Source organism: Bombina bombina, chromosome 11 (assembly GCF_027579735.1).
Source record: "Bombina bombina isolate aBomBom1 chromosome 11, aBomBom1.pri, whole genome shotgun sequence".
NCBI classification, from domain to species: Eukaryota; Metazoa; Chordata; class Amphibia; order Anura; family Bombinatoridae; genus Bombina; species Bombina bombina.
The window spans coordinates 196,549,045-196,573,460 of record NC_069509.1 but is presented as its reverse complement, the minus strand read 5'-3'; the positions used below and the strand labels follow the sequence as shown (position 1 = coordinate 196,573,460).

At 41.3% G+C, this 24,416-nt stretch overlaps 1 protein-coding gene across 1 annotated transcript in view; it reads left to right on the top strand.

Annotated features, from left to right (window-relative positions):
* The window catches only part of RNF216 (ring finger protein 216), a gene marked incomplete in the record, with an annotated part of 472,645 nt that overhangs the window by 256,725 nt on the left and 191,504 nt on the right, over positions 1-24,416 (top strand). The window contains 1 exon segment of the mRNA XM_053694600.1: positions 22,583-22,661. Within this exon segment, the coding sequence (XP_053550575.1) occupies positions 22,583-22,661 (79 nt within the window).

The following is a 24,416-nucleotide window of genomic DNA, read 5'->3' as shown; positions in this document are numbered from 1 at the left end:
CAATGAAAGTTGAAAATAAGATGATACCTATGTTATGGAAATGTAAATAAAGATGATATAAAAAAAAGGAGGAGGTGTGATTGATATATACTTTGGGTTAAATACACTAGGAGTAGGTGTGGCTGATATATACTTGGGTTAGATACACTAGGAGGATATGTGACTGATAAATACTTTGGGTTAGATACACTAGGAGGAGGTGTGACTGATATATACAGGGAGTGCAGAATTATTAGGCAAGTTGTATTTTTGAGGATTAATTTTATTATTGAACAACAACCATGTTCTCAATGAACCCAAAAAACTCATTAATATCAAAGCTGAATAGTTTTGGAAGTAGTTTTTAGTTTGTTTTTAGTTATAGCTATTTTAGGGGGATATCTGTGTGTGCAGGTGACTAATACTGTGCATAATTATTAGGCAACTTAACAAAAAACAAATATATACCCATTTCAATTATTTATTTTTACCAGTGAAACCAATATAACATCTCAACATTCACAAATATACATTTCTGACATTCAAAAACAAAACAAAAACAAATCAGTGACCAATATAGCCACCTTTCTTTGCAAGGACACTCAAAAGCCTGCCATCCATGGATTCTGTCAGTGTTTTGATCTGTTCACCATCAACATTGCGTGCAGCAGCAACCACAGCCTCCCAGACACTGTTCAGAGAGGTGTACTGTTTTCCCTCCTTGTAAATCTCACATTTGATGATGGACCACAGGTTCTCAATGGGGTTCAGATCAGGTGAACAAGGAGGCCATGTCATTAGATTTTCTTCTTTTATACCCTTTCTTGCCAGCCACGCTGTGGAGTACTTGGACGCGTGTGATGGAGCATTGTCCTGCATGAAAATCATGTTTTTCTTGAAGGATGCAGACTTCTTCCTGTACCACTGCTTGAAGAAGGTGTCTTCCAGAAACTGGCAGTAGGACTGGGAGTTGAGCTTGACTCCATCCTCAACCCGAAAAGGCCCCACAAGCTCATCTTTGATGATACCAGCCCAAACCAGTACTCCACCTCCACCTTGCTGGCGTCTGAGTCGGACTGGAGCTCTCTGCCCTTTACCAATCCAGCCACGGGCCCATCCATCTGGCCCATCAAGACTCACTCTCATTTCATCAGTCCATAAAACCTTAGAAAAATCAGTCTTGAGATATTTCTTGGCCCAGTCTTGACGTTTCAGCTTGTGTGTCTTGTTCAGTGGTGGTAGTCTTTCAGCCTTTCTTACCTTGGCCATGTCTCTGAGTATTGCACACCTTGTGCTTTTGGGCACTCCAGTGATGTTGCAGCTCTGAAATATGGCCAAACTGGTGGCAAGTGGCATCTTGGCAGCTGCACGCTTGACTTTTCTCAGTTCATGGGCAGTTATTTTGCGCCTTGGTTTTTCAACACGCTTCTTGCGACCCTGTTGACTATTTTGAATGAAACGCTTGATTGTTCGATGATCACGCTTCAGAAGCTTTGCAATTTTAAGAGTGCTGCATCCCTCTGCAAGATATCTCACTATTTTTGACTTTTCTGAGCCTGTCAAGTCCTTCTTTTGACCCATTTTGCCAAAGGAAAGGAAGTTGCCTAATAATTATGCACACCTGATATAGGGTGTTGATGTCATTAGACCACACCCCTTCTCATTACAGAGATGCACATCACCTAATATGCTTAATTGGTAGTAGGCTTTCGAGCCTATACAGCTTGGAGTAAGACAACATGCATAAAGAGGATGATGTGGTCAAAATACTCATTTGCCTAATAATTCTGCACTCCCTGTACTTGTGTTAGATACACTAGGAGGAGGTGTGACTGATATATACTTGTGTTAGATACACTAGTAGGAGGTGTGACTGATATATACTTTGGGTTAGATACACTAGGAGGTGTGACTGATATATACTTTGGGTTAGATACACTAGGAGGTGTGACTGATATATACTTTGGGTTAGATACACTAGGAGGTGTGACTGATATATACTTGTGTTAGATACACTAGGGGGAGGTGTGACTGATATATACTTTGGGTTAGATACACTAAGAGGAGGTGTGACTGATATATACCTTGGGTTAGATGCACTAGGAGGTGTTACTACTATATACTTGTGTTAGATACACTAGGAGGTGTGACTGATATATACTTTGGGTTAGATACACTAGGAGGTGTGACTGATATATACTTGGGTTAGATACACTAGGAGGTGTGACTGATATATTCTTTTTTTTTTAAATATTTATTTATATCCAACAAAGTGTACAATCAAATGAGTTCAACCTCTTTGTGCCACGCAGGGCTAGGTAAAACAAAATATAAAACAAAGCGGAACAGTTTAGATCAACAGATTCACTTTCTCTTAGCAAATTAATGGTCCCCTTATATGAGATATTTGTACACTACGCTGGGATTTTTCTATTTTAAGTACACAAAGAAAACGATTAAACACTCAAATAAACAAAATCACGTAAAAAGGAAATGGAAAGAGAGAAGAAAAAAAAAAAAAAAAAAAAAAAAAAGGTCTTTTCCCCGTCCTCTGCCCCCTCTCCCCTTCTCCTCTATAGAATCGATTGTCTCCAGAGTTCTGGGTAACTATCTGATAACATTAGTTGTAAAAATTCTACTGATTTACTAAAGTATCTTAGTACTTGTAGCTGAACTTCCTTAGGTTGACTTAAGATAATTTTATCCCATTTTACTAAAAACTTTTTAATCTTGTTTTCTTCGAATATTTGTGGGTCCTGCTGTTCTAGTAACATTTGATATTGGATATTACGGGTAACAGAAGCTATACTTGGAGCATTTCTATCCTTCCACCTTCTTAAGATCATCTGTCTTACTAATAATATCGTTGTGTTTATCAGAGGTTTATTTTGAACCTGGTCGTGTATCAGGAAAAAGATATGTACCGGCTTAAGTGTTATTTCTTCAACATAGGTGTGTCCGGTCCACGGCGTCATCCTTACTTGTGGGATATTCTCCTCCCCAACAGGAAATGGCAAAGAGCCCAGCAAAGCTGGTCACATGATCCCTCCTAGGCTCCGCCTACCCCAGTCATTCTCTTTGCCGTTGTACAGGCAACATCTCCACGGAGATGGCTTAGAGTTTTTTAGTGTTTAACTGTAGTTTTTATTATTCAATCAAGAGTTTGTTATTTTAAAATAGTGCTGGTATGTACTATTTACTCTGAAACAGAAAAGAGATGAAGATTTCTGTTTGTAAGAGGAAAATGATTTTAGCAACCGTTACTAAAATCGATGGCTGTTCCACACAGGACTGTTGAGAGGAATTAACTTCAGTTGGGGGAACAGTGAGCAGACTTTTGCTGCTTGAGGTATGACACATTCTAACAAGACGATGTAATGCTGGAAGCTGTCATTTTCCCTATGGGATCCGGTAAGCCATTTTTATTACAGAGTAAATAAGGGCTTCACAAGGGCTTGTTAAGACTGTAGACATTTTCTGGGCTAAATCGATTCATATATAACATATTTAGCCTTGAGGAATCATTTAATATGGGTATTTTTGTAAAATAATATCGGCAGGCACTGTTTTAGACACCTTATTCTCTAGGGGCTTTCCCTAATCATAGGCAGAGCCTCATTTTCGCGCCGGTATTGCGCACTTGTTTTTGAGAAGCATGACATGCAGTCGCATGTGTGAGGAGCTCTGATACATAAAAAAGACTTTCTGAAGGCGTCATTTGGTATCGTATTCCCCTTTGGGCTTGGTTGGGTCTCAGCAAAGCAGATATCAGGGACTGTAAAGGGGTTAAAGATAAAAACGGCTCCGGTTCCGTTATTTTAAGGGTTAAAGCTTCCAAATTTGGTGTGCAATACTTTTTAGGCTTTAAGACACTGTGGTGAAATTTTGGTGAATTTTGAACAATTCCTTCATACTTTTTCGCAATTGCAGTAATAAAGTGTGTTCAGTTTAAAATTTAAAGTGACAGTAACGGTTTTATTTTAAAACGTTTTTTGTACTTTGTTATCAAGTTTATGCCTGTTTAACATGTCTGAACTACCAGATAGACTGTGTTCTGAATGTGGGGAAGCCAAGGTTCCTTCTCATTTAAATAGATGTGATTTATGTGACACTGAAAATGATGCCCAAGATGATTCCTCAAGTGAGGGGAGTAAGCATGGTACTGCATCATTCCCTCCTTCGTCTACACCAGTCTTGCCCACTCAGGAGGCCCCTAGTACATCTAGCGCGCCAATACTCCTTACTATGCAACAATTAACGGCTGTAATGGATAATTCTATCAAAAACATTTTAGCCAAAATGCCCACTTATCAGCGTAAGCGCGACTGCTCTGTTTTAGATACTGAAGAGCATGAGGACGCTGATGATAATGGTTCTGATATGCCCCTACACCAGTCTGAGGGGGCCAGGGAGGTTTTGTCTGAGGGAGAAATTTCAGATTCAGGGAAAATTTCTCAACAAGCTGTACCCGATGTGATTACATTTAAATTTAAGTTGGAACATCTCCGCGCTCTGCTTAAGGAGGTGTTATCCACTCTGGATGATTGTGAGAATTTGATCATCCCAGAGAAACTATGTAAAATGGACAAGTTCCTAGAGGTCCCGGGGCTCCCAGAAGCTTTTCCTATACCCAAGCGGGTGGCGGACATTGTAAATAAAGAATGGGAAAGGCCCGGTATACCTTTCGTCCCTCCCCCCATATTTAAAAAATTGTTTCCCATGGTCGACCCCAGAAAGGACTTATGGCAGACAGTCCCCAAGGTCGAGGGGGCGGTTTCTACTTTAAACAAACGCACCACTATACCCATAGAAGATAGTTGTGCTTTCAAAGATCCTATGGATAAAAAATTAGAAGGTTTGCTTAAAAAGATGTTTGTTCAGCAAGGTTACCTTCTACAACCAATTTCATGCATTGTCCCTGTCACTACAGCCGCGTGTTTCTGGTTCGATGAGCTAGAAAAGGCGATCGATAGTGATTCTCCTCCTTATGAGGAGATTATGGACAGAATCCGTGCTCTCAAATTGGCTAATTCTTTCACCCTAGACGCCACTTTGCAATTGGCTAGGTTAGCGGCGAAAAATTCTGGGTTTGCTATTGTGGCGCGCAGAGCGCTTTGGTTGAAATCTTGGTCAGCGGATGCGTCTTCCAAGAACAAATTGCTTAACATTCCTTTCAAGGGGAAAACGCTGTTTGGCCCTGACTTGAAAGAGATTATCTCTGATATCACTGGGGGTAAGGGCCACGCCCTTCCTCAGGATAGGTCTTTCAAGGCCAAAAATAAACCTAATTTTCGTCCCTTTCGTAGAAACGGACCAGCCCCAAGTGCTACGTCCTCTAAGCAAGAGGGTAATACTTCTCAAGCCAAGCCAGCCTGGAGACCAATGCAAGGCTGGAACAAGGGAAAGCAGGCCAAGAAGCCTGCCACTGCTACCAAGACAGCATGAAATGTTGGCCCCCGATCCGGGACCGGATCTGGTGGGGGGCAGACTCTCTCTCTTCGCTCAGGCTTGGGCAAGAGATGTTCTGGATCCTTGGGCACTAGAAATAGTCTCCCAAGGTTATCTTCTGGAATTCAAGGGGCCTCCCCCAAGGGGGAGGTTCCACAGGTCTCAATTGTCTTAAAAAAGAGGGAACGTTCAGACCAATCTTGGATCTCAAGATCCTAAACAAGTTTCTCAAGGTTCCATCGTTCAAAATGGAAACTATTCGAACAATTCTTCCTTCCATCCAGGAAGGTCAATTCATGACCACGGTGGATTTAAAGGATGCGTATCTACATATTCCTATCCACAAGGAACATCATCGGTTCCTAAGGTTCGCATTCCTGGACAAGCATTACCAGTTCGTGGCACTTCCTTTCGGATTAGCCACTGCTCCAAGGATTTTCACAAAGGTACTAGGGTCCCTTCTAGCGGTACTAAGACCAAGGGGCATTGCAGTAGTACCTTACTTGGACGACATTCTGATTCAAGCGTCGTCCCTTCCTCAAGCAAAGGCTCACACGGACATAGTCCTGGCCTTTCTCAGATCTCACGGATGGAAAGTGAACGTAGAAAAGAGTTCTCTATCTCCGTCAACAAGGGTTCCCTTCTTGGGAACAATAATAGACTCCTTAGAAATGAGGATTTTTCTGACAGAGGCCAGAAAAACAAAACTTCTAAACTCTTGTCAAACACTTCATTCCGTTCCTCTTCCTTCCATAGCGCACTGCATGGAAGTAATAGGTTTGATGGTAGCGGCAATGGACATAGTTCCTTTTGCGCGCATTCATCTAAGACCATTACAACTGTGCATGCTCAGTCAGTGGAATGGGGACTATACAGACTTGTCTCCGACGATTCAAGTAAATCAGAGGACCAGAGACTCACTCCGTTGGTGGCTGTCCCTGGACAACCTGTCACAAGGGATGACCTTCCGCAGACCAGAGTGGGTCATTGTCACGACCGACGCCAGTCTGATGGGCTGGGGCGCGGTCTGGGGACCCCTGAAAGCTCAGGGTCTTTGGTCTCGGGAAGAATCTCTTCTACCGATAAATATTCTGGAACTGAGAGCGATATTCAATGCTCTCAAGGCTTGGCCTCAGCTAGCAAAGGCCAAGTTCATACGGTTTCAATCAGACAACATGACGACTGTTGCGTACATCAACCATCAGGGGGGAACAAGGAGTTCCCTGGCGATGGAAGAAGTGACCAAAATCATTCAATGGGCGGAGACTCTCTCCTGCCACCTGTCTGCAATCCACATTCCAGGAGTGGAAAATTGGGAAGCGGATTTTCTGAGTCGTCAGACATTACATCCGGGGGAGTGGGAACTCCATCCGGAAATCTTTGCCCAAATTACTCAATTGTGGGGCATTCCAGACATGGATCTGATGGCCTCTCGTCAGAACTTCAAGGTTCCTTGCTACGGGTCCAGATCCAGGGATCCCAAGGCGACTCTAGTAGATGCACTAGTAGCACCTTGGACCTTCAAACTAGCTTATGTATTCCCGCCGTTTCCTCTCATCCCCAGGCTGGTAGCCAGGATCAATCAGGAGAGGGCGTCGGTGATCTTGATAGCTCCTGCGTGGCCACGCAGGACTTGGTATGCAGATCTGGTGAATATGTCATCGGCTCCACCATGGAAGCTACCTTTGAGACGAGACCTTCTTGTTCAAGGTCCGTTCGAACATCCGAATCTGGTCTCACTCCAGCTGACTGCTTGGAGATTGAACGCTTGATCTTATCAAAACGAGGGTTCTCAGATTCTGTTATTGATACTCTTGTTCAGGCCAGAAAGCCTGTAACTAGAAAAATTTACCACAAAATATGGAAAAAATATATCTGTTGGTGTGAATCTAAAGGATTCCCTTGGAACAAGGTAAAGATTCCTAAGATTCTATCCTTTCTTCAAGAAGGATTGGAGAAAGGATTATCGGCAAGTTCCTTGAAGGGACAGATTTCTGCCTTGTCTGTGTTACTTCACAAAAAGCTGGCAGCTGTGCCAGATGTTCAAGCCTTTGTTCAGGCTCTGGTTAGAATCAAGCCTGTTTACAAACCTTTGACTCCTCCTTGGAGTCTCAACTTAGTTCTTTCAGTTCTTCAGGGGGTTCCGTTTGAACCCTTGCATTCCGTTGATATTAAGTTATTATCTTGGAAAGTTTTGTTTTTGGTTGCAATTTCTTCTGCTAGAAGAGTTTCAGAATTATCTGCTCTGCAGTGTTCTCCTCCTTATCTGGTTTTCCATGCAGATAAGGTGGTTTTACGTACTAAACCTGGTTTTCTTCCGAAAGTTGTTTCTAACAAAAACATTAACCAGGAGATAGTCGTGCCTTCTTTGTGTCCGAATCCAGTTTCAAAGAAGGAACGTTTGTTGCACAATTTGGATGTTGTTCGCGCTCTAAAATTCTATTTAGATGCTACAAAGGATTTTAGACAAACATCTTCCTTGTTTGTTGTTTATTCTGGTAAAAGGAGAGGTCAAAGAGCAACTTCTACCTCTCTCTCTTTTTGGATTAAAAGCATCATCAGATTGGCTTATGAGACTGCCGGACGGCAGCCTCCTGAAAGAATCACAGCTCATTCCACTAGGGCTGTGGCTTCCACATGGGCCTTCAAGAACGAGGCTTCTGTTGATCAGATATGTAGGGCAGCGACTTGGTCTTCACTGCACACTTTTACCAAATTTTACAAGTTTGATACTTTTGCTTCTTCTGAGGCTATTTTTGGGAGAAAGGTTTTGCAAACCGTGGTGCCTTCCATTTAGGTGACCTGATTTGCTCCCTCCCTTCATCCGTGTCCTAAAGCTTTGGTATTGGTTCCCACAAGTAAGGATGACGCCATGGACCGGACACACCTATGTTGGAGAAAACAGAATTTATGTTTACCTGATAAATTACTTTCTCCAACGGTGTGTCCGGTCCACGGCCCGCCCTGGTTTTTTAATCAGGTCTGATAATTTATTTTCTTTAACTACAGTCACCACGGTATCATATGGTTTCTCCTATGCAAATATTCCTCCTTTACGTCGGTCGAATGACTGGGGTAGGCGGAGCCTAGGAGGGATCATGTGACCAGCTTTGCTGGGCTCTTTGCCATTTCCTGTTGGGGAGGAGAATATCCCACAAGTAAGGATGACGCCGTGGACCGGACACACCGTTGGAGAAAGTAATTTATCAGGTAAACATAAATTCTGTTTCTGACCGGTAGAAATCTGTTTAGCCAGAATTCTACCTGTTTCCATAGCTTAATGATTTTAGGACAGGCATAAAAGACATGGAAGAGATCAGCATAAGGGAATCTACATCTGAGACAAGCCGTGTTTCCTTTCCATTTAGCTAATCTACTGGGAGTAAGATATGCTCTATTTAATAGCTTCAAATGCGATTCTCTTATTGCCATATTACTGGAAAATTTCTTTACCATGTTAAAACTCCTTTGAAAGAATCCTCGGTCTATTTCAGGAAAATCTTGTTGCCACATACAAAGAAGGCTATTTATTCTTGCCTCTGCATCCTTAGAGATGAGTAGTTGATATATATATGAAATGGAGTGCTTCCCAATGGAGAATAAATTTATAATCGGCTCTAATGGGCCCAGTGACCAGCCTTCCCCCTCCAGTGTCTCCAGACTATACAGAAAATGCCTGATTTGGAGATGGACAAAAAATGATCTTCTATCTAAGCTGAACTCTTTCATTAGGGATTCAAAGGCTTTTACCTGGTTAGACAATGGGTCTACCATCTGGCGTAGGAATATCAAATTATTTGCTGACCATTTCGCAAAGGCAGAAGAGGTACAACCACTTTCAAAGTCAGGGTTTCCTCTAATGGGTAGATATTTAGAGAGAGTGTGCCTAATCTTTAGATTTTTACAGATTTTATGCCAGGCTATAATCACATTATGTATTGTAAATTTTAAAGTGCCCTTTCGCGCCTTTGAGTGGTGTGAGAGATGTAATAGTGCTTTGGGGAGGAAGGGAGATGCAATATGCTCCTCAATCTCAAGACTGGTGACATAATTAGCATTAGTTAGCCAATCGAGAGCGGTTCTAGCAAAACAGGCTAAATTATAGTTTACCAAATTTGGTAGGGCAAAACCGCCCATTTCTTTTGGATGCATTAATCTAGATAATGCGATACGGGGTTTTTTGGAGGCCCAGAGAAAGCGGGAACACCCTGCATTAAATTTTTTGATGTCGACCTTCCGTAAGAATACAGGGATGTTTTGGATGAAAAATAAGATTCTTGGAAGGGTTCGCATTTTAATTAGTGCAATCCTTGCCGAGAGTGACAGTGGTAGTCTTTCCCACTTCTGCATCTCTGAGAGACATTTCCTCCATATAGGAGTAAAATTTAAATCGTACCATTTTTCTGGGTTTCTAGAGATGTTAATTCCTAGATATTTGATAAAGTTATCAGTTAATTTAAATGGGTTTTCTAAGAGGCTATTTTTTTTTTTTAATTATCCAGAGGATTTCCGATTTAGATAAATTTACTCTATAGCCGGTAAAATCGCTAAATTCCGCCAATAGATCCACTATAATTGGGATGTTTTTCGGAGAATTCCTTATATAGAATAAGATATCGTCCGCGTAGAGAGATAAAGTTACTTTTTGGTGTTTTAGCTTGATACCTTCAAGTATTTCTCTGCTTTTTATGGCTAGGGGTTCTATTGCCAGATCGAACAGCAGGGGTGAAAGAGGACACCCCTGTCTTGTTCCTTTGCAGAGAGTTATTGGCGGAGAGAGAATATTATTTATACTCAGATATGAGATAGGGTTTTGATATATTAGGGAGATATATGTAAGGAAATGACCTGAAAACCCGAAATTGTTTAGTGTCGTTAATAAATGATCCCATAGGACAGAGTCAAAGGCCTTTTCGGCGTCGACTGTCAGTAAAGCAAAATCGTGCTTCAGGTCTGACCCTGCCCTATGGGATGCTTGTATATATTCAATCAATAGCATCGCCTTTCTTATATTTTTCTGCGCTGTTCTGCCCGGTATAAAGCCGGTTTGATCCGGGTGAACCACTTCTCCAATAACTTTTTTAAGGCGTGAAGCTAATATAGTTGCTAACATTTTATAATCGTTGTTGAGGAGTGAAATAGGTCTATATGCATCGAGTGAGTTGGGGTCCTTATCCTTTTTTAGGATCAGTGTGATATTGGAAGCCGTAAAGTTTTGGGAGGGTTTGCAGTGTGACAAAAAATAGTTGTTAAATAACTTAGTCAGCGTGGGAGCAATCTCTTCCTTAAGTATTTTGTAGAATTCGATAGGCAATTGGTCTGGGCCTGGCGCCTTGCCTAAAGTTGAATCTTTAACAGCTTTTATAATCTCTTCGGCTGTAATCTCCTTATTTATTATATTTAACTGGGCCTCAGAGATTTTTGGGATCTTAATACTATTCCAAAACCTGTCTTTCGTTTCCTGATTGACTTCAGCAGGCGCATATAACTTCTGAAAAAATAAAAAAAATTGCCTATTGATATCCTTTGGGGTATTAAATATTTGGCCTTCAGATACTATTGATCCTATGTAATTATTTTTCCTTTTACTTTTCGAAATATTGACCAACATTTTTGCCATCCTTGAGGAGGCAGTACCAAACAGCGCTTTATTTTTGAGTTCAGCTTGTAACTGGTTTTGTGTCAAAAATATTTCCCTCTCTTTTTTAGCGCTCTGATAAATGTCCCAATTCTCTCTACTCGGATTATCAATATATCTAGTAAATTTATTCTTCAATGCATTAGTTAGTTGAAGTTCCCTTGCTTTTGTCTTTCTTTTCCTTTTGATCATGTAGGCCTTGATCTCCCCCCCTAGAAATGCCTTGGCGGCTTCCCAGTATATTTCTATCTTGTGAAGATATTCCTTATTTAATGAGGCATAATCTCTCCATTTTTGAGTAAGCCAATTCCGAAAGTGGATATTGGCCTGGAGAAAGGAGGGGAAAAAAAACTTGCCACACAAATTCTCTCTGTAATTCCCCAGCTGGACAGATATAGAGATAATAGCATGGTCCGATAGAACTATGTTCTTAATATCTGATTTAATTTCCAAGCGTAAAAGTCTTTCCGTTACCAGGAACATGTCTATTCTGGAAAATGTATGAAAGGTCTTTGACTCACACGTGAACATTTTCTCATCCGGGTGTTGTGCTCTCCAGATATCCCTTAGCCCGAGACCCTTCATAAAAGATTTCAGAATTTTAGCCTCCTTTCTGGACCTATAAGAACCGCTTGCTCTTAATCTATCCAGCTGGGGAACACAGACGCTGTTAAAATCACCACCAATAATCAGTTGTGAGTCTGCTGATTCGATTAGTTTTGTGTACAGCTCATCCCAAAAGTCTGGACGACACTCATTTGGTGCATAGAGGTTGCACAGTGTATAGTGGCATTTGTTAATTTCTACTTCTAAGATAATATACCTGCCCTCTACATCACTATACTGTGATATTAGCTGAAATTCTAATTCCTTTTTAAAAATACAAGCTACTCCTCTCTTTTTTTTGACTGCTGGAGCCGCATACACTTCCCCAATCCATCCCATTCTTAGTTTCTCTATTTCCTTCAGACTCAGGTGTGTTTCCTGTAGGAAAGCAATATCAGGTTTATGACTCTTTAGATGATGAATTATTTTTTTCCTTTTAATGGGGGAGGAAAACCCCCCCACATTCCATGACACTAACTTAAGTGAGTTTTTTGACTCTATTACAGTACCTTTTTAGAGCTACTAACAGCACCCAATAGTGGGGAGTGACGACAGGGGGAGACCGAGAGGGGAGGGGGAAAAAAAAAAAAAAAAAAAGAAAAAAAAAAAAAGAGGAAGACAACAGCAGAAAACAAACAAAGACGAAAAGAAACAAAGTAAATAGGTGGTAGAAAACGGCCCACCAAATAGCCATTTGCTTGATCCAAAATCAGGATACAGCTTAAATCAGAAATTCTTATTTTTCTAAAAATTGCTTAACTTCCTCTACTGTATTTAATATAACTGTATCAGTATCGAGAAAAATTTTGATTTTTGCTGGGTAAATCATTGTGGCTCTATAACCTGCATTAATTAATTTTGTGCACCAAGGAGCCATCAATCTCCTCCTGTTAAAGGTTTCCACAGAAAAATCTTGGAATAAAAAGATGCGATCTTTGTCTACCTCTATAACACCTTTTTTCCTGTAGTAGGAGAGGAATCTCTGCTTGTCCTGAAAATTCAGCAGTTTCACTAGAACTAGTCTTTTAAATTTTGAGCCATTATCTTTCTTTGGCCCTAATCTGTGAGCCCTCTCCACAGCTATCTCTGTACCATTTAAGGGCATATCTAATAGTTTTGGTAGTGTAGTATTAATAAAGGTTATTAAATCAGAGAATTCTGCAGTCTCCGGAAGACCCACTATTTTCATATTGTTTCTCCGCGACCTATCTTCTAGGTCGTCAATACGTGCTTGCAGAGTATCAATAGTCTTAGTATGTGTATTTAAACATGTCTGATGAGTGTGCTGGAGATCCTCAATGTCAGAGATCCTATTCTCCATTTCTCCTAACCTGCTTGAGACCTGTTTAAGTTCGTTTGTCAGAGTTGCTAAGTCTGTTTTAACTTCTTCAAAGTGTGGTATAAATAGATCCGACATTTGTTTTACCAAATTATTAGTATCTATCATAGTATTAGAGCTCAGTATGGACTCTGTTGTCCCTGTTTCTACACTACCTATACTTGACCTGGGCTTTCTGTCTTTTATTTTTGGTGGCATTGTGCTTATCTCCGGTCTACTGATCCCTAAAAATTTGTCCATAAATCGAAATAAGTGGGGGAAAACAAAAGCTATAGAGTCCGCGTGCCTACGTGTGTTTTTGTTAAAGTGTGAATACCTATATTTATCCTTGAGGTAAAATTTTAGTGAAGTGTATAAAACTGTGTTTATCTCTTAAAGTGATATACAGGGGAGCCTAACAGTATTTTTTTTTCTTTTCAGATACACTAGGAGGATGTGTGACTGATATATACTTGTGTCAGATACACTAGGAGGAGGTGTGACGGATATATACTTGTGTCAGTTACACTAGGAGGAGGTGCGACTGATATATACTTGTTAGATACACTAGGAGGAGGTGTGACTGCTATATACTTTAGGTTAGATACACTAGGAGGTGTGACTGCTATATACTTTGGGTTAGATACACTAGGAGGAGGTGTTGTGACAGACCCCTCTGTCAACCTCCCTACAGATTATGGATTCAGGCATTATGTTGTCACCCTGTGCCCATTATAGGGTACAGGGTGCAAATCCAACAGTACTGGAGGGGTTAACTCTCCCCTTGTTCAGTTTTGAGTAACTGTATTGTCTGAGACAGAGTAATGTAATACTATTGTATCCTGTAAAAGGGCATCTTCCCTATATCTAATATACTATACTCTTCCAACCCCCCATCTGGTCTCCTAGGAGAGTGTCAACCAGGTGGGAGACCTGCATAAATACCAGGCATACAGCCCTCAATAAAGTAGATTCTGTTTTACCCTCAAGATGGAGCTTGGTCTCCTGTTTGGGGGGAATTAACTGGGTTCGTGTGTTGCTGATCCCGTATTCAGGGCATCTTTCATCTGGTGTTAACCTTCGATATCAGGGTTATACCATAACAATTGGTGGCAAATGACGGGATGGTCCTCATTGCCCAGAAGAGCAACTACACATCCGGACCTAATGGGAATACCGTATGAAAGACTGAAAAGAGCCACCCTTAAAGACCTGCTAGAACAACGGGGCCGAGAGGCCAGTAACCTAAGGAAGAGGGAGATTATTACAATACTGACGGAGATGGACGGAGTACCAGGGACCGAAGGAACCAATGAGTACAGCATATAAGACAGAACCCCCGAAGAAGCAAGCTTTGACCGGGCGGTTAAAATAAGACTGGCACATTATGGCCCCAACCCGTCTGCCGAAATTATCGACTGGGTCATAGCAGCCGTGGAGGCCAACCTTCTTAGCCAAAGCGGGGCTGCAGCCGCTCAAGTCACAGCAACCCCAGTGGAAAAGAGAAAAGTACATTTTGCAGCTTTTAAAAACTTCATGGAAACAGAAGGAGAGATTGATGGGTTCCTTGCGGATTTTGAGAGGCAATGTGCCCTACACAAGGTACCCGCAGAGGACTGGGTCACGATATTATCCGGAAAATTATCCGGCCGGGCCAGCGTGGCTTTTTGTTCCATTCCAGATGAAGTCAGGGATTATAATGCTGTAAAAGAGGCTCTGCTCTCCAGGTATGCGATTACATTGGAGGCATACAGGAGGCGGTTCAGAGACACTGTTAAACTAGCTGGAGATTCCTATGTCGAGTGGGCATGTAAGGTGCACCGCACAGCAGCTCACTGGATGGCGGGGTGCCAAGCCGTATCTGGGGAAGAGGTGCTGCAGCTATTCCTGTTGGAAGATTGCTTCGACAAGTTATCCGCAGGAGTTAGAGAGTGTGTTCAGGACCGTAAACCCTCCACCCTGCATGAAGCTGCTCGCCTGGAAGATGAGTATACGGATGCCCGCAAACTGGACACTACTACCACTAAGATCCCTGCCAGAGTGGCGTACAGACCCACAGTCACCCCAGCAGCTACCAGTTACCAGCCCCCGGCGCACCGCTCTACCACACCACCTTCAGCCACGAACTATCCTCAGACAGCCCGGTTCAACTCACGGGACTACTCACAGCCTATTCGGTGCTTTGGATGTAAGCAACTAGGGCACAAAAGACCAGAGTGTCCCCTAAACACAGCGAACCAAGCACAGTCCTGGAGAAGACCCGCCGGCGGAAACCCACATAACCCTCAGCCTGCTGCCCACTGCGTAGAGGAGGAAGAATGCTGGGGCATCCTACATGAAGCAGACCCCGTGCAAGCTGCCCACCGGGATAACCGGCAACTGGTTAAAGAGAATGGGAAGGAGGTCAGTGGTCTACGGGATACTGGTGCTACCATGACCTTGCTCCAAAAGAACTTGTCTTCCAACCACCCATCTGGTCTCCTAGGAGAGTGTCAACCAGGTGGGAGACCTGCATAAATACCAAGCATACAGCCCTCAATAAAGTAGATTCTGTTTTACCCTCAAGATGGAGCTTGGTCTCGTGTTTGGGGGGAATTAACTGGGTTCGTGTGTTGCTGATCCCGTATTCAGGGCATCTTTCATCTGGTATTAACCCTCGATATCAGGGTTATACCATAACAGGTGTGACTGCTATATACTTGTGTTAGATACACTAGGAGGTGTGATTGATATATACTTATGTTAGATACACTAGGAGGTGTTACTGATATATACTTGGGTTAGATACACTAGGAGTAGGTGTGACTGCTATATACTTTGGGTTAGATACACTAGGAGGTGCGACTGCTATATACTTGTGTTAGATACACTAGGAGGTGTGATTGATATATACTTATGTTAGATACACTAGGAGGTGTTACTGATATATACTTTGGTTAGATACACTAGGAGGAGGTGTGACTGATATATACTTTGGGTTAGATACACTAGGAGGTGTGACTGCTATATACTTTGGGTCAGATACACTAGGAGATGTGACTGCTATATACTTGTGTTAGATACACTAGGAGGTGTGATTGATATATTCTTATGTTAGATACACTAGGAGGTGTTACTGATATAAACTTTCGTTAGATACACTAGGAGGAGGTGTGACTGATATATACTTGGGTTAGATACACTAGGAGGTGTGACTGATATATACTTGGGTTAGATACACTAGGAGGTGTGCCTGATATATACTTGGGTAAGATACACTAGGTGGTGTGACTGATATATACTTGGGTTAGATACACTAGGTGGTGTGACTGCTAGTTACTTGTGTAGCACCCTCAGAAATGGTGCTGCTGTGATATTCTTGGGTGAGACACACAGGTAGGACCCTGGGAAATGTAGCAGCTTTATACTTGGGTGAGACACACAGGTAGGACCCTGGGAAATGTAGCAGCTTTATACTTGGGTGAGACTCTCACAGGTAGGACACTGGTAGCTGCTTTATACTTGGGTTATATTCACAGGTAGGACACTGGGAGATGTAGCTGCTTTATACTTGGGTTATAGTCACAGGTAGGACACTGGGAGATGTAGCTGCTTTATACTTTTGTTATAGTCACAGGTAGGACACTGGGAGATGTAGCTGCTTTATACTTGGGTTATAGTCACTGGTAGGACACTGGGAGATGGAGCTGCTTTATACTTGGGTTATAGTCACAGGTAGGACCCTGGGAAATGTAGCTGCTTTATACTTGGGTTAGACTCGCAGGTAGAACACTGGGAGATGTAGCTGCTTTATATTTGGGTTAGATTTACAGGTAGGACACTGGGAGCTGTAGCTGCTTTATACTTGGGTTATAGTCACAGGTAGGACCCTCAGAGGTGTAGCTGCTTTATACTTGGGTTATAGTCACAGGTAGGGCACTGGGAGATGTAGCTGCTTTATACTTAGGTTAGACTCACAGGTAGGACACTGGGAGATGTAGCTGCTTTGTTCTTGGGTTAGACTCACAGGTAGGACACTGGGAGCTGTAACTGCTTTATACTTGGGTTATAGTCACAGGTAGGACACTGGGAGATGTAGCTGCTTTATACTTGGGTTAGATTCATGGGTAGGACACTGGGATATGTAGCTGCTTTATTCTTGGGTTAAATTCATAGGTAGGACACTGGGAGCTTGTAGCTGCTTTATACTTGGGTTTGATTCACAGGTAGGACCCTCAGAGGTGTGTTTGTTGTGTTCTTGGGCAGAGGATTTTAGGAGGTGTGGCTGTGAATATCCATATACTTTTTTTCTGGGGTTGTGGGATTAAAGGATCAGACTCCAGGCAAGGGCTCCCATGAATGTAGTCGCTGCATCCTGGAGGGAAACTCGTGGAAAATTCTGGGCTTCTGTAGTGAATGCTGGGAATTATTATTATTATTATCATCAGGTATTTGTAGAGCGCCAACAGGTTTCGCAGCGCTAATATGATAACTGGTTTACATGAGATGAGTGGCTCTTGTTTATGTTTCTTTCATGTAATAGGCAAGAGTCCATGAGCTAGTGATGTATGGGATATACAATCCTACCTGCCTATAAATACACCTCCCACTACACCCACAACTCAGTTTTACAAACTTTGCCTCTTATGAAAGTGGTGAAGTATGTGTGTGCTTGATTTTTCTTCTATGATAAGCGCTTCTAAGCATTTTGAAGCCCAATTCCTCTCAGAGCACAGTGTTTGTCAGAGGGATGTGAAGAGAGTATCACCTATTTATTTTATGGTTTCTCTCACGGGAAATCTTTTCAAGGGTTCTCTGTTATCGGTTGTAGGGATTCATCTCCTACCTTCCTTTTCAGATCGACTATATACTCTTATACCATTACCTCTGCTGATAGTTTTCAGTACTGGTTTGGCTGTCTGCTATATGTGGATGGGTGTCTTTCGGTAAGTATGTATCATTATTTAAGACACTCTCAGCTATGGTTGGCGCTTTATGTATAAAGTTTTAAATATATGTATTTACTTATATTTGCCATGAGTCAGGTCTATGTATATTTCCCTTTTGCAGTCTAACAGTTTCAGTATGGGAATCATGTTTAGGAAGTTTTTTTTTCTCACCTGGGGTTTAGTCCTTTTTATCAAATTGACTTGTTTTTCCACAATTTCGTGGGCAAATCTAGGATTGCAAGATCACAAAATGTTATTTATTGCGTCATTCTTGGCGCAACAATTTTCTTGCGCAAATTTGTGTCTTTAGTGACTCAAGTTTTGTCATTTCCTGCATCTTAGTTGACGATGGGATTTTTTGGTGTGTTGGTTCGCGCCAAAAAAAAAATCACTTCATTTTGGGCATGCGTCATTTTTGACGCCTAAACATTTATTATATTATCCCACTTCTTTTATGCTCCTTTCTCTCTTTAGATCTCAGAGGGCTATGCTGTTTGCTCTTTTGCCTATTTTTAGCATATGCATTTTTTCCCATGGAAAAATTTTACATTTTGCTAGATGTCTCAATCTGATCCTGTCTCAGAAGCTACTGGAGGAACCATGCTGCCTGAACACAGTTCTACCAAAGCTAAGTGTATCTGTTGTAAGCAAGCTGAGATTATATCTCTGGCTATTTTATATAACAGTTGTCATGATAAGCTTTTGCATGCAGATAATGTTTCTATTAGTACTAATACAGCGTCTGTTGTTCCCTCAACGTCTAATGTACATAATATCCCTGTTGATGGTAAAAATGATATTGCTCATGCAATTCAGAAGGCTATGTCTGCTATTCCACCTTCTAATAAACGTAAAAGGTCTGTTAAAACTCCTCATAAAGCTGATGAAATTTGTAATGACCGACAACATACTGATATATCATCCTCCTGATGAGGATCTCTCTGGTTCAGAAAATCCTACATCAGATACTAAGATTGATAAATCTTATTATCTTTTTAAGATTGATTATAGTCGTTCTTTGTGTAAAGAAGTATTGATTACTTTGGATATGGAAGAGTCTGATCCTCTTGATCTCAAAACCAGTAAACGTTTAAATACCGTTTTTAAACCTCCAGTGGTTACTCCTGAGGTTTTTCCTGTTCCAGATGGCGGTCTCTGATGTGATTGCTAAGGAATGCTCTAAACCTGGTACTTATTTTAGTCCTTCTACTAAGTTTAGAAAATTGTATCCTTTGCCAGTGGCTAGTTTAGAGTTTTGGTAAAAAGTCCCTAAGGTTGATGGTGCTATTTCTACTCTTGTTAAACTTATTACTATTCCTATGGAAGATAGTACTTCTTTTAAGGATCCTTTTAATAGAAAGATTGAATCTTATCTAAGGAAAGCCTATTTACATTCTGGGTATATTCTTAGGACTGCCATTTCTATGGCTGATGTTGCAGCTGCTTCAACTTTTTTGGTTGGATAGCTTAGCACAACAGGAAACAGATCCTGATTTGTCTAGCATTGTTAGTTTGCTTCAACATGCTAATCATTTTATCTGTGATGCTATTTTTGATATTATCAAAATTGATGTTAAGTCTATGTCTTTAGCTATTTTAGCTAGAAGAGCTTTATGGCTTAAATCATGGAATGCTGATATGGTATCTAAATCTAGATTATTATCTCTATCTTTCCAGGATAATAATTTGTTTGGTTCTCAGTTGGATTTTATTATTTCCACTGTCACTGGGGGAAAATGAGTTTTTCTTCCTCAAGATAAAAAATCTAAGGGTAAATTTAAAGCTTCTAATCGTTTTCGTTCCTGTCGCCAGAATAGAGACCCGAAAACCACTCCTTCCCTTAAGGACTCTGGTTCCAATTGGAAGCCATCTTCAAGTTGGAATAAATCCAAGCCTTATAAGAAACCAAAGCCAGCCCCCAAAACTGTATGAAGGTGCGGCCCTCATTCCAGTTCAACTGGTGGGGGGCAGATTGAAAATATATCCAGACATTTGGGCAGATTCCGTTCAGAATCAGTGGATTCAGAACATTGTCTCTCAGGGGTATCAAATAGGTTTCAGAATAAGACCTCCCGTGAGAAGATTTTTTTTCTCCTGTGAAAGCTCAGCCTTTATGAAATGTGTTTGAGATATGGAGCTTTCAGGGGTAATTGTTCCAGTTCCACTTCTGAAACAGGTTCTGGGTTTTTATTCAAATCTATTCATTGTCCCAAAGAAAGAAAAATTTTATTCAGACAGTCCTGGATCTGAAGTTTTTGAATAGTTTAGTAAGGGCCCCAACTTTCAAGATGGTGACTATAAGGACTATTCTGCCTTTTGTTCAGTAAGGTCATTATATGTCCACAATAGACTTACAGGATGCATATCTTCACATTCCGATTCATCCAGACCACTATTGGTTTCTGAGATTTTCTTTTCTAGACAATCATTACCAATTTGTCGCTCTTCCTTTTGGCCTAGCGACAGCTCCAAGAATCTTCTCAAATGTTCTAGGTGCCCTTCTATCTGTAATCAGAGAGCAAGGTATTGCAGTATTTCCTTATTTGGACGATATCTTGGTTCTAGCTCAATATTTTCATTTGGCAGAATCTCACACAAACCAACTAGTGTTGTTTCTTCAAAGACATGGTTGGAGGATCAATTTACCAAAGAGTTTCTTGATTCCTCAGACAAGGGTCACCTTTTTAGGTTTCCAGATAGATTTAGTGTCAATGACTTTGTCTTTAACAGACAAGAGACAAATTAAATTGATTTCAGCTTGTCTAAACCGTCAGTCTTGATCATTCCCTTCAGTGGCTATGTGCATGGAAGTTTTAGGTCTCATGACTGCAGCATCGGATGCGATCCCCTTTGCTCGTTTTCATATGAGACCACTGCAGCTTTGCATGCTAAATCAATGGTGCAGGGATCATACTCAGATATCACAATTGATATTCTTAAATCCCAGCATTTGACTCTCTCTGACTTGGTGGTTAGACCATCATTGTATTATTCAGGGGGCCTCCTTTGTTCGTCCTTCCTGGACTGTAAACTCTACAGATGCAAGTCTTACAGGTTGGGGAGCTGTTTGGGGGTCTCTGACAGCACAAGGGGTTTGGAAACTTCAAGAGGCGAGGTTACCAATCAATATTTTAGAACTCTGTGCTATCTTCAGAGCTCTTCAGGCTTGGCCTCTATTGAAGAGAGAACTTTTCATTCACTTTCAGACAGACAATATCACAACTGTGGCATATGTCAATCATCAGGGAGGGACTCAGTCACTTAGCAATGAAAGAAGTGTCTCAAATTCTTTTTTGGGCGGAATCCAACTCCTGTCTAATTTCTTCTATTTATATCCCAGTTGTAAATAATTGGGATGCAGATTACCTCAGTCATCATACGTTACATCCAAGGGAATGGTCTCTCCATCCAGATGTGTTTTGTCAGATTGTACAGATATGGGGTCCTCCAGAAATAGATCTGATGGCTTCACATCCTAAACAAGACTCTTCCCAGATACCTTTCCAGATCCAGGGATCCTCAAACGGAGATGGTGGATGCGTTAGCAGTTCCTTGGTTTTACCAACCTGCCTACATCCTTCCACCTCTGGTTCTTCTTCCAAGGGTGATTTCCAAGACCATAATGGAACAGTCTCATGTGTTTATGATAGCACCAGCATGGCCTCACAGGTTTTGGTATGCGGATCTTGTCCGGATGTCCAGTTGCCAGCCTTGGTCATTTCCTTTAAGGTCAGACCTGTCTCAAGGGCCGTTTTTCCATCAGGATCTCAAATCTCTAAATTTGAAGGTATGGAAATTGAATGCTTTAGTACTTAGTCATAGAGGTTTCTCTGACTCAGTGATTAATACTATGTTACAGGCTCGTAAATGTCTGTTTCAAGGAAGATTTATTATCGAGTTTGGAAGACCTATATTTCATGGTGTTCTTCTCATAAATTCTCTTGGTATTGTTTTAGAATTCCTAGAATTTTACACTTTCTTCAGGATGGTTTGGATAAGGGTTTGTCTGCAAGTACTTTGAAGGGACAAATCTCTACCCTTTCTGTTTTATTTCATAGAAAGATTGCTAATCTTCCTGACATTCACTGTTTTGTTCAAGCTTTGGTTCGTATCAAGCCTGTCATTAAATCAATTTCTCCTCCTTAGAGACTTAATTTGGTTTTAAAGGCTTTGCAGGCTCCTCCTTTTAAGCCTATGCTCATGGACTCTTGCCAATTACATGAAAGAAAACATAATTAATGTAAGAACTTACCTCATAAATTAATTTATTTCATATTGGCAAGAGTCCATGAGGCCCACCCTTTTCTGGTGGTTATGATTTTTTGTATAAAAGCACAATTATATTTCCAGTTCCTCTCTTTGTATGCTTTTGTACTCCTTATTTTATCACCTCACTATTTGGCTATTTGTTAAACTGAATTGTGGGTGTGGTGAGGGGTGTATTTATAGGCATTTTGAGGTTTGGGAAACTTTGCCCCTCCTGGTAGGATTGTATATCCCATACGTCACTAGCTCATGGACTCTTGCCAATTACATGAAAGAAATGAATTTCTCAGTTAAATTCTTACATAAATTATGTTTTATGTAATGGTTGTGCATGTAAATGTCTGTCCCAGATTTTCTCTTGCTGTGTTGGTCATTATTTTCTTTGTTTATGTGCTGCAGGTGTCCATCATGCAATTTCCCAGCTGTTCTGGACAAAGGAGTGGACAGATTTAGCTGCCCAAACCCTCACTGCCGTAAGGTAAGTCCTGTGCTGAGACGGTCCCTGTAATTCTGTATGTGACCACTAGGTGGCGCTTTAATACTGGATTATGGTTTATTAACCTTTATAGTGCGGTGTTGTTTCATTGTATGTAGTAAACCACTTTCATTATTATTTTCTTCTTCTTTTTCTAAAATGTCATCCGTTCCTGATAAAAACAAAAACAAAAAGCAGACTCCATACTTTGCACTGCTATATTCCACCCAGTCATTGCTTACACACTTTATTGTCCTTATAGGGAGACATTCCCAACTATTTCCAAATTTGCTTTGTTTCCTTGGTATCCTGAATAGTACAGGTAGGTAGTCTCAGGAGCAATAATGCACTACTGTGTGCTAGCTGAACACATCTGAGTCGTCAATGACACAATCAGTACCTAGCTCCCATTACTGCTCCTGAGCCTACCTAGCTGTACGCTGCAGTACATAGCACTCTATATACACATGATACTGAATTCTTGGCTGCGACATTAGTTATAAACACTAAAACTTTGTACCTTTTTCATATGTGAATAATTAATATAACATAAAAACATATTACTCTCAGGAACACCTGGGCTTTACTACTTTGTATCGCACTTCATGTGCCTTTAACACACCACTCTAGCAGTCTAGGGGTTAAATGTGATTTTGTCTCATCCCAGTCACCCTATTAGTAGTTTGTGTAATGTCGGCGTTAAATAGCATCCCCTCCTGTGTATAGCACCAATGTACTGTGGTGTGCAGCATAATATGCATTGTGCACTGAGAGCGAGCTGGGGCGGTGACAGTATGACGTGTGTGTATATAGAGAGTGCTATGTGCTGCAGGTGACAGTATGACGTGTGTGTATATAGAGAGTGCTATGTGCTGCAGGTGACAGTATGATGTGTGTGTATATAGAGAGTGCTATGTGCTGCAGGTGACAGTATGATGTGTGTGTATAGAGAGTGCTATGTGCTGCAGGTGACAGTATGATGTGTGTGTATAGAGAGTGCTATGTGCTGCAGGTGACAGTATGATGTGTGTGTATATAGAGAGTGCTATGTGCTGCAGGTGACAGTATGATGTGTGTGTATATAGAGAGTGCTATGTGCTGCAGGTGACAGTATGATGTGTGTGTATATAGAGAGTGCTATGTGCTGCAGGTGACAGTATGATGTGTGTGTATAGAGAGTGCTATGTGCTGCAGGTGACAGTATGATGTGTGTGTATATAGAGAGTGCTATGTGCTGCAGGTGACAGTATGATGTGTGTGTATATAGAGAGTGCTATGTGCTGCAGGTGACAGTATGATGTGTGTGTATATAGAGAGTGCTATGTGCTGCAGGTGACAGTATGATGTGTGTGTATATAGAGAGTGCTATGTGCTGCAGGTGACAGTATGATGTGTGTGTATATAGAGAGTGCTATGTGCTGCAGGTGACAGTATGATGTGTGTGTATATAGAGAGTGCTATGTGCTGCAGGTGACAGTATGATGTGTGTGTATATAGAGAGTGCTATGTGCTGCAGGTGACAGTATGATGTGTGTGTATATAGAGAGTGCTATGTGCTGCAGGTGACAGTATGATGTGTGTGTATATAGAGAGTGCTATGTGCTGCAGGTGACAGTATGATGTGTGTGTATAGAGAGTGCTATGTGCTGCAGGTGACAGTATGATGTGTGTGTATATAGAGAGTGCTATGTGCTGCAGGTGACAGTATGATGTGTGTGTATATAGAGAGTGCTATGTGCTGCAGGTGACAGTATGATA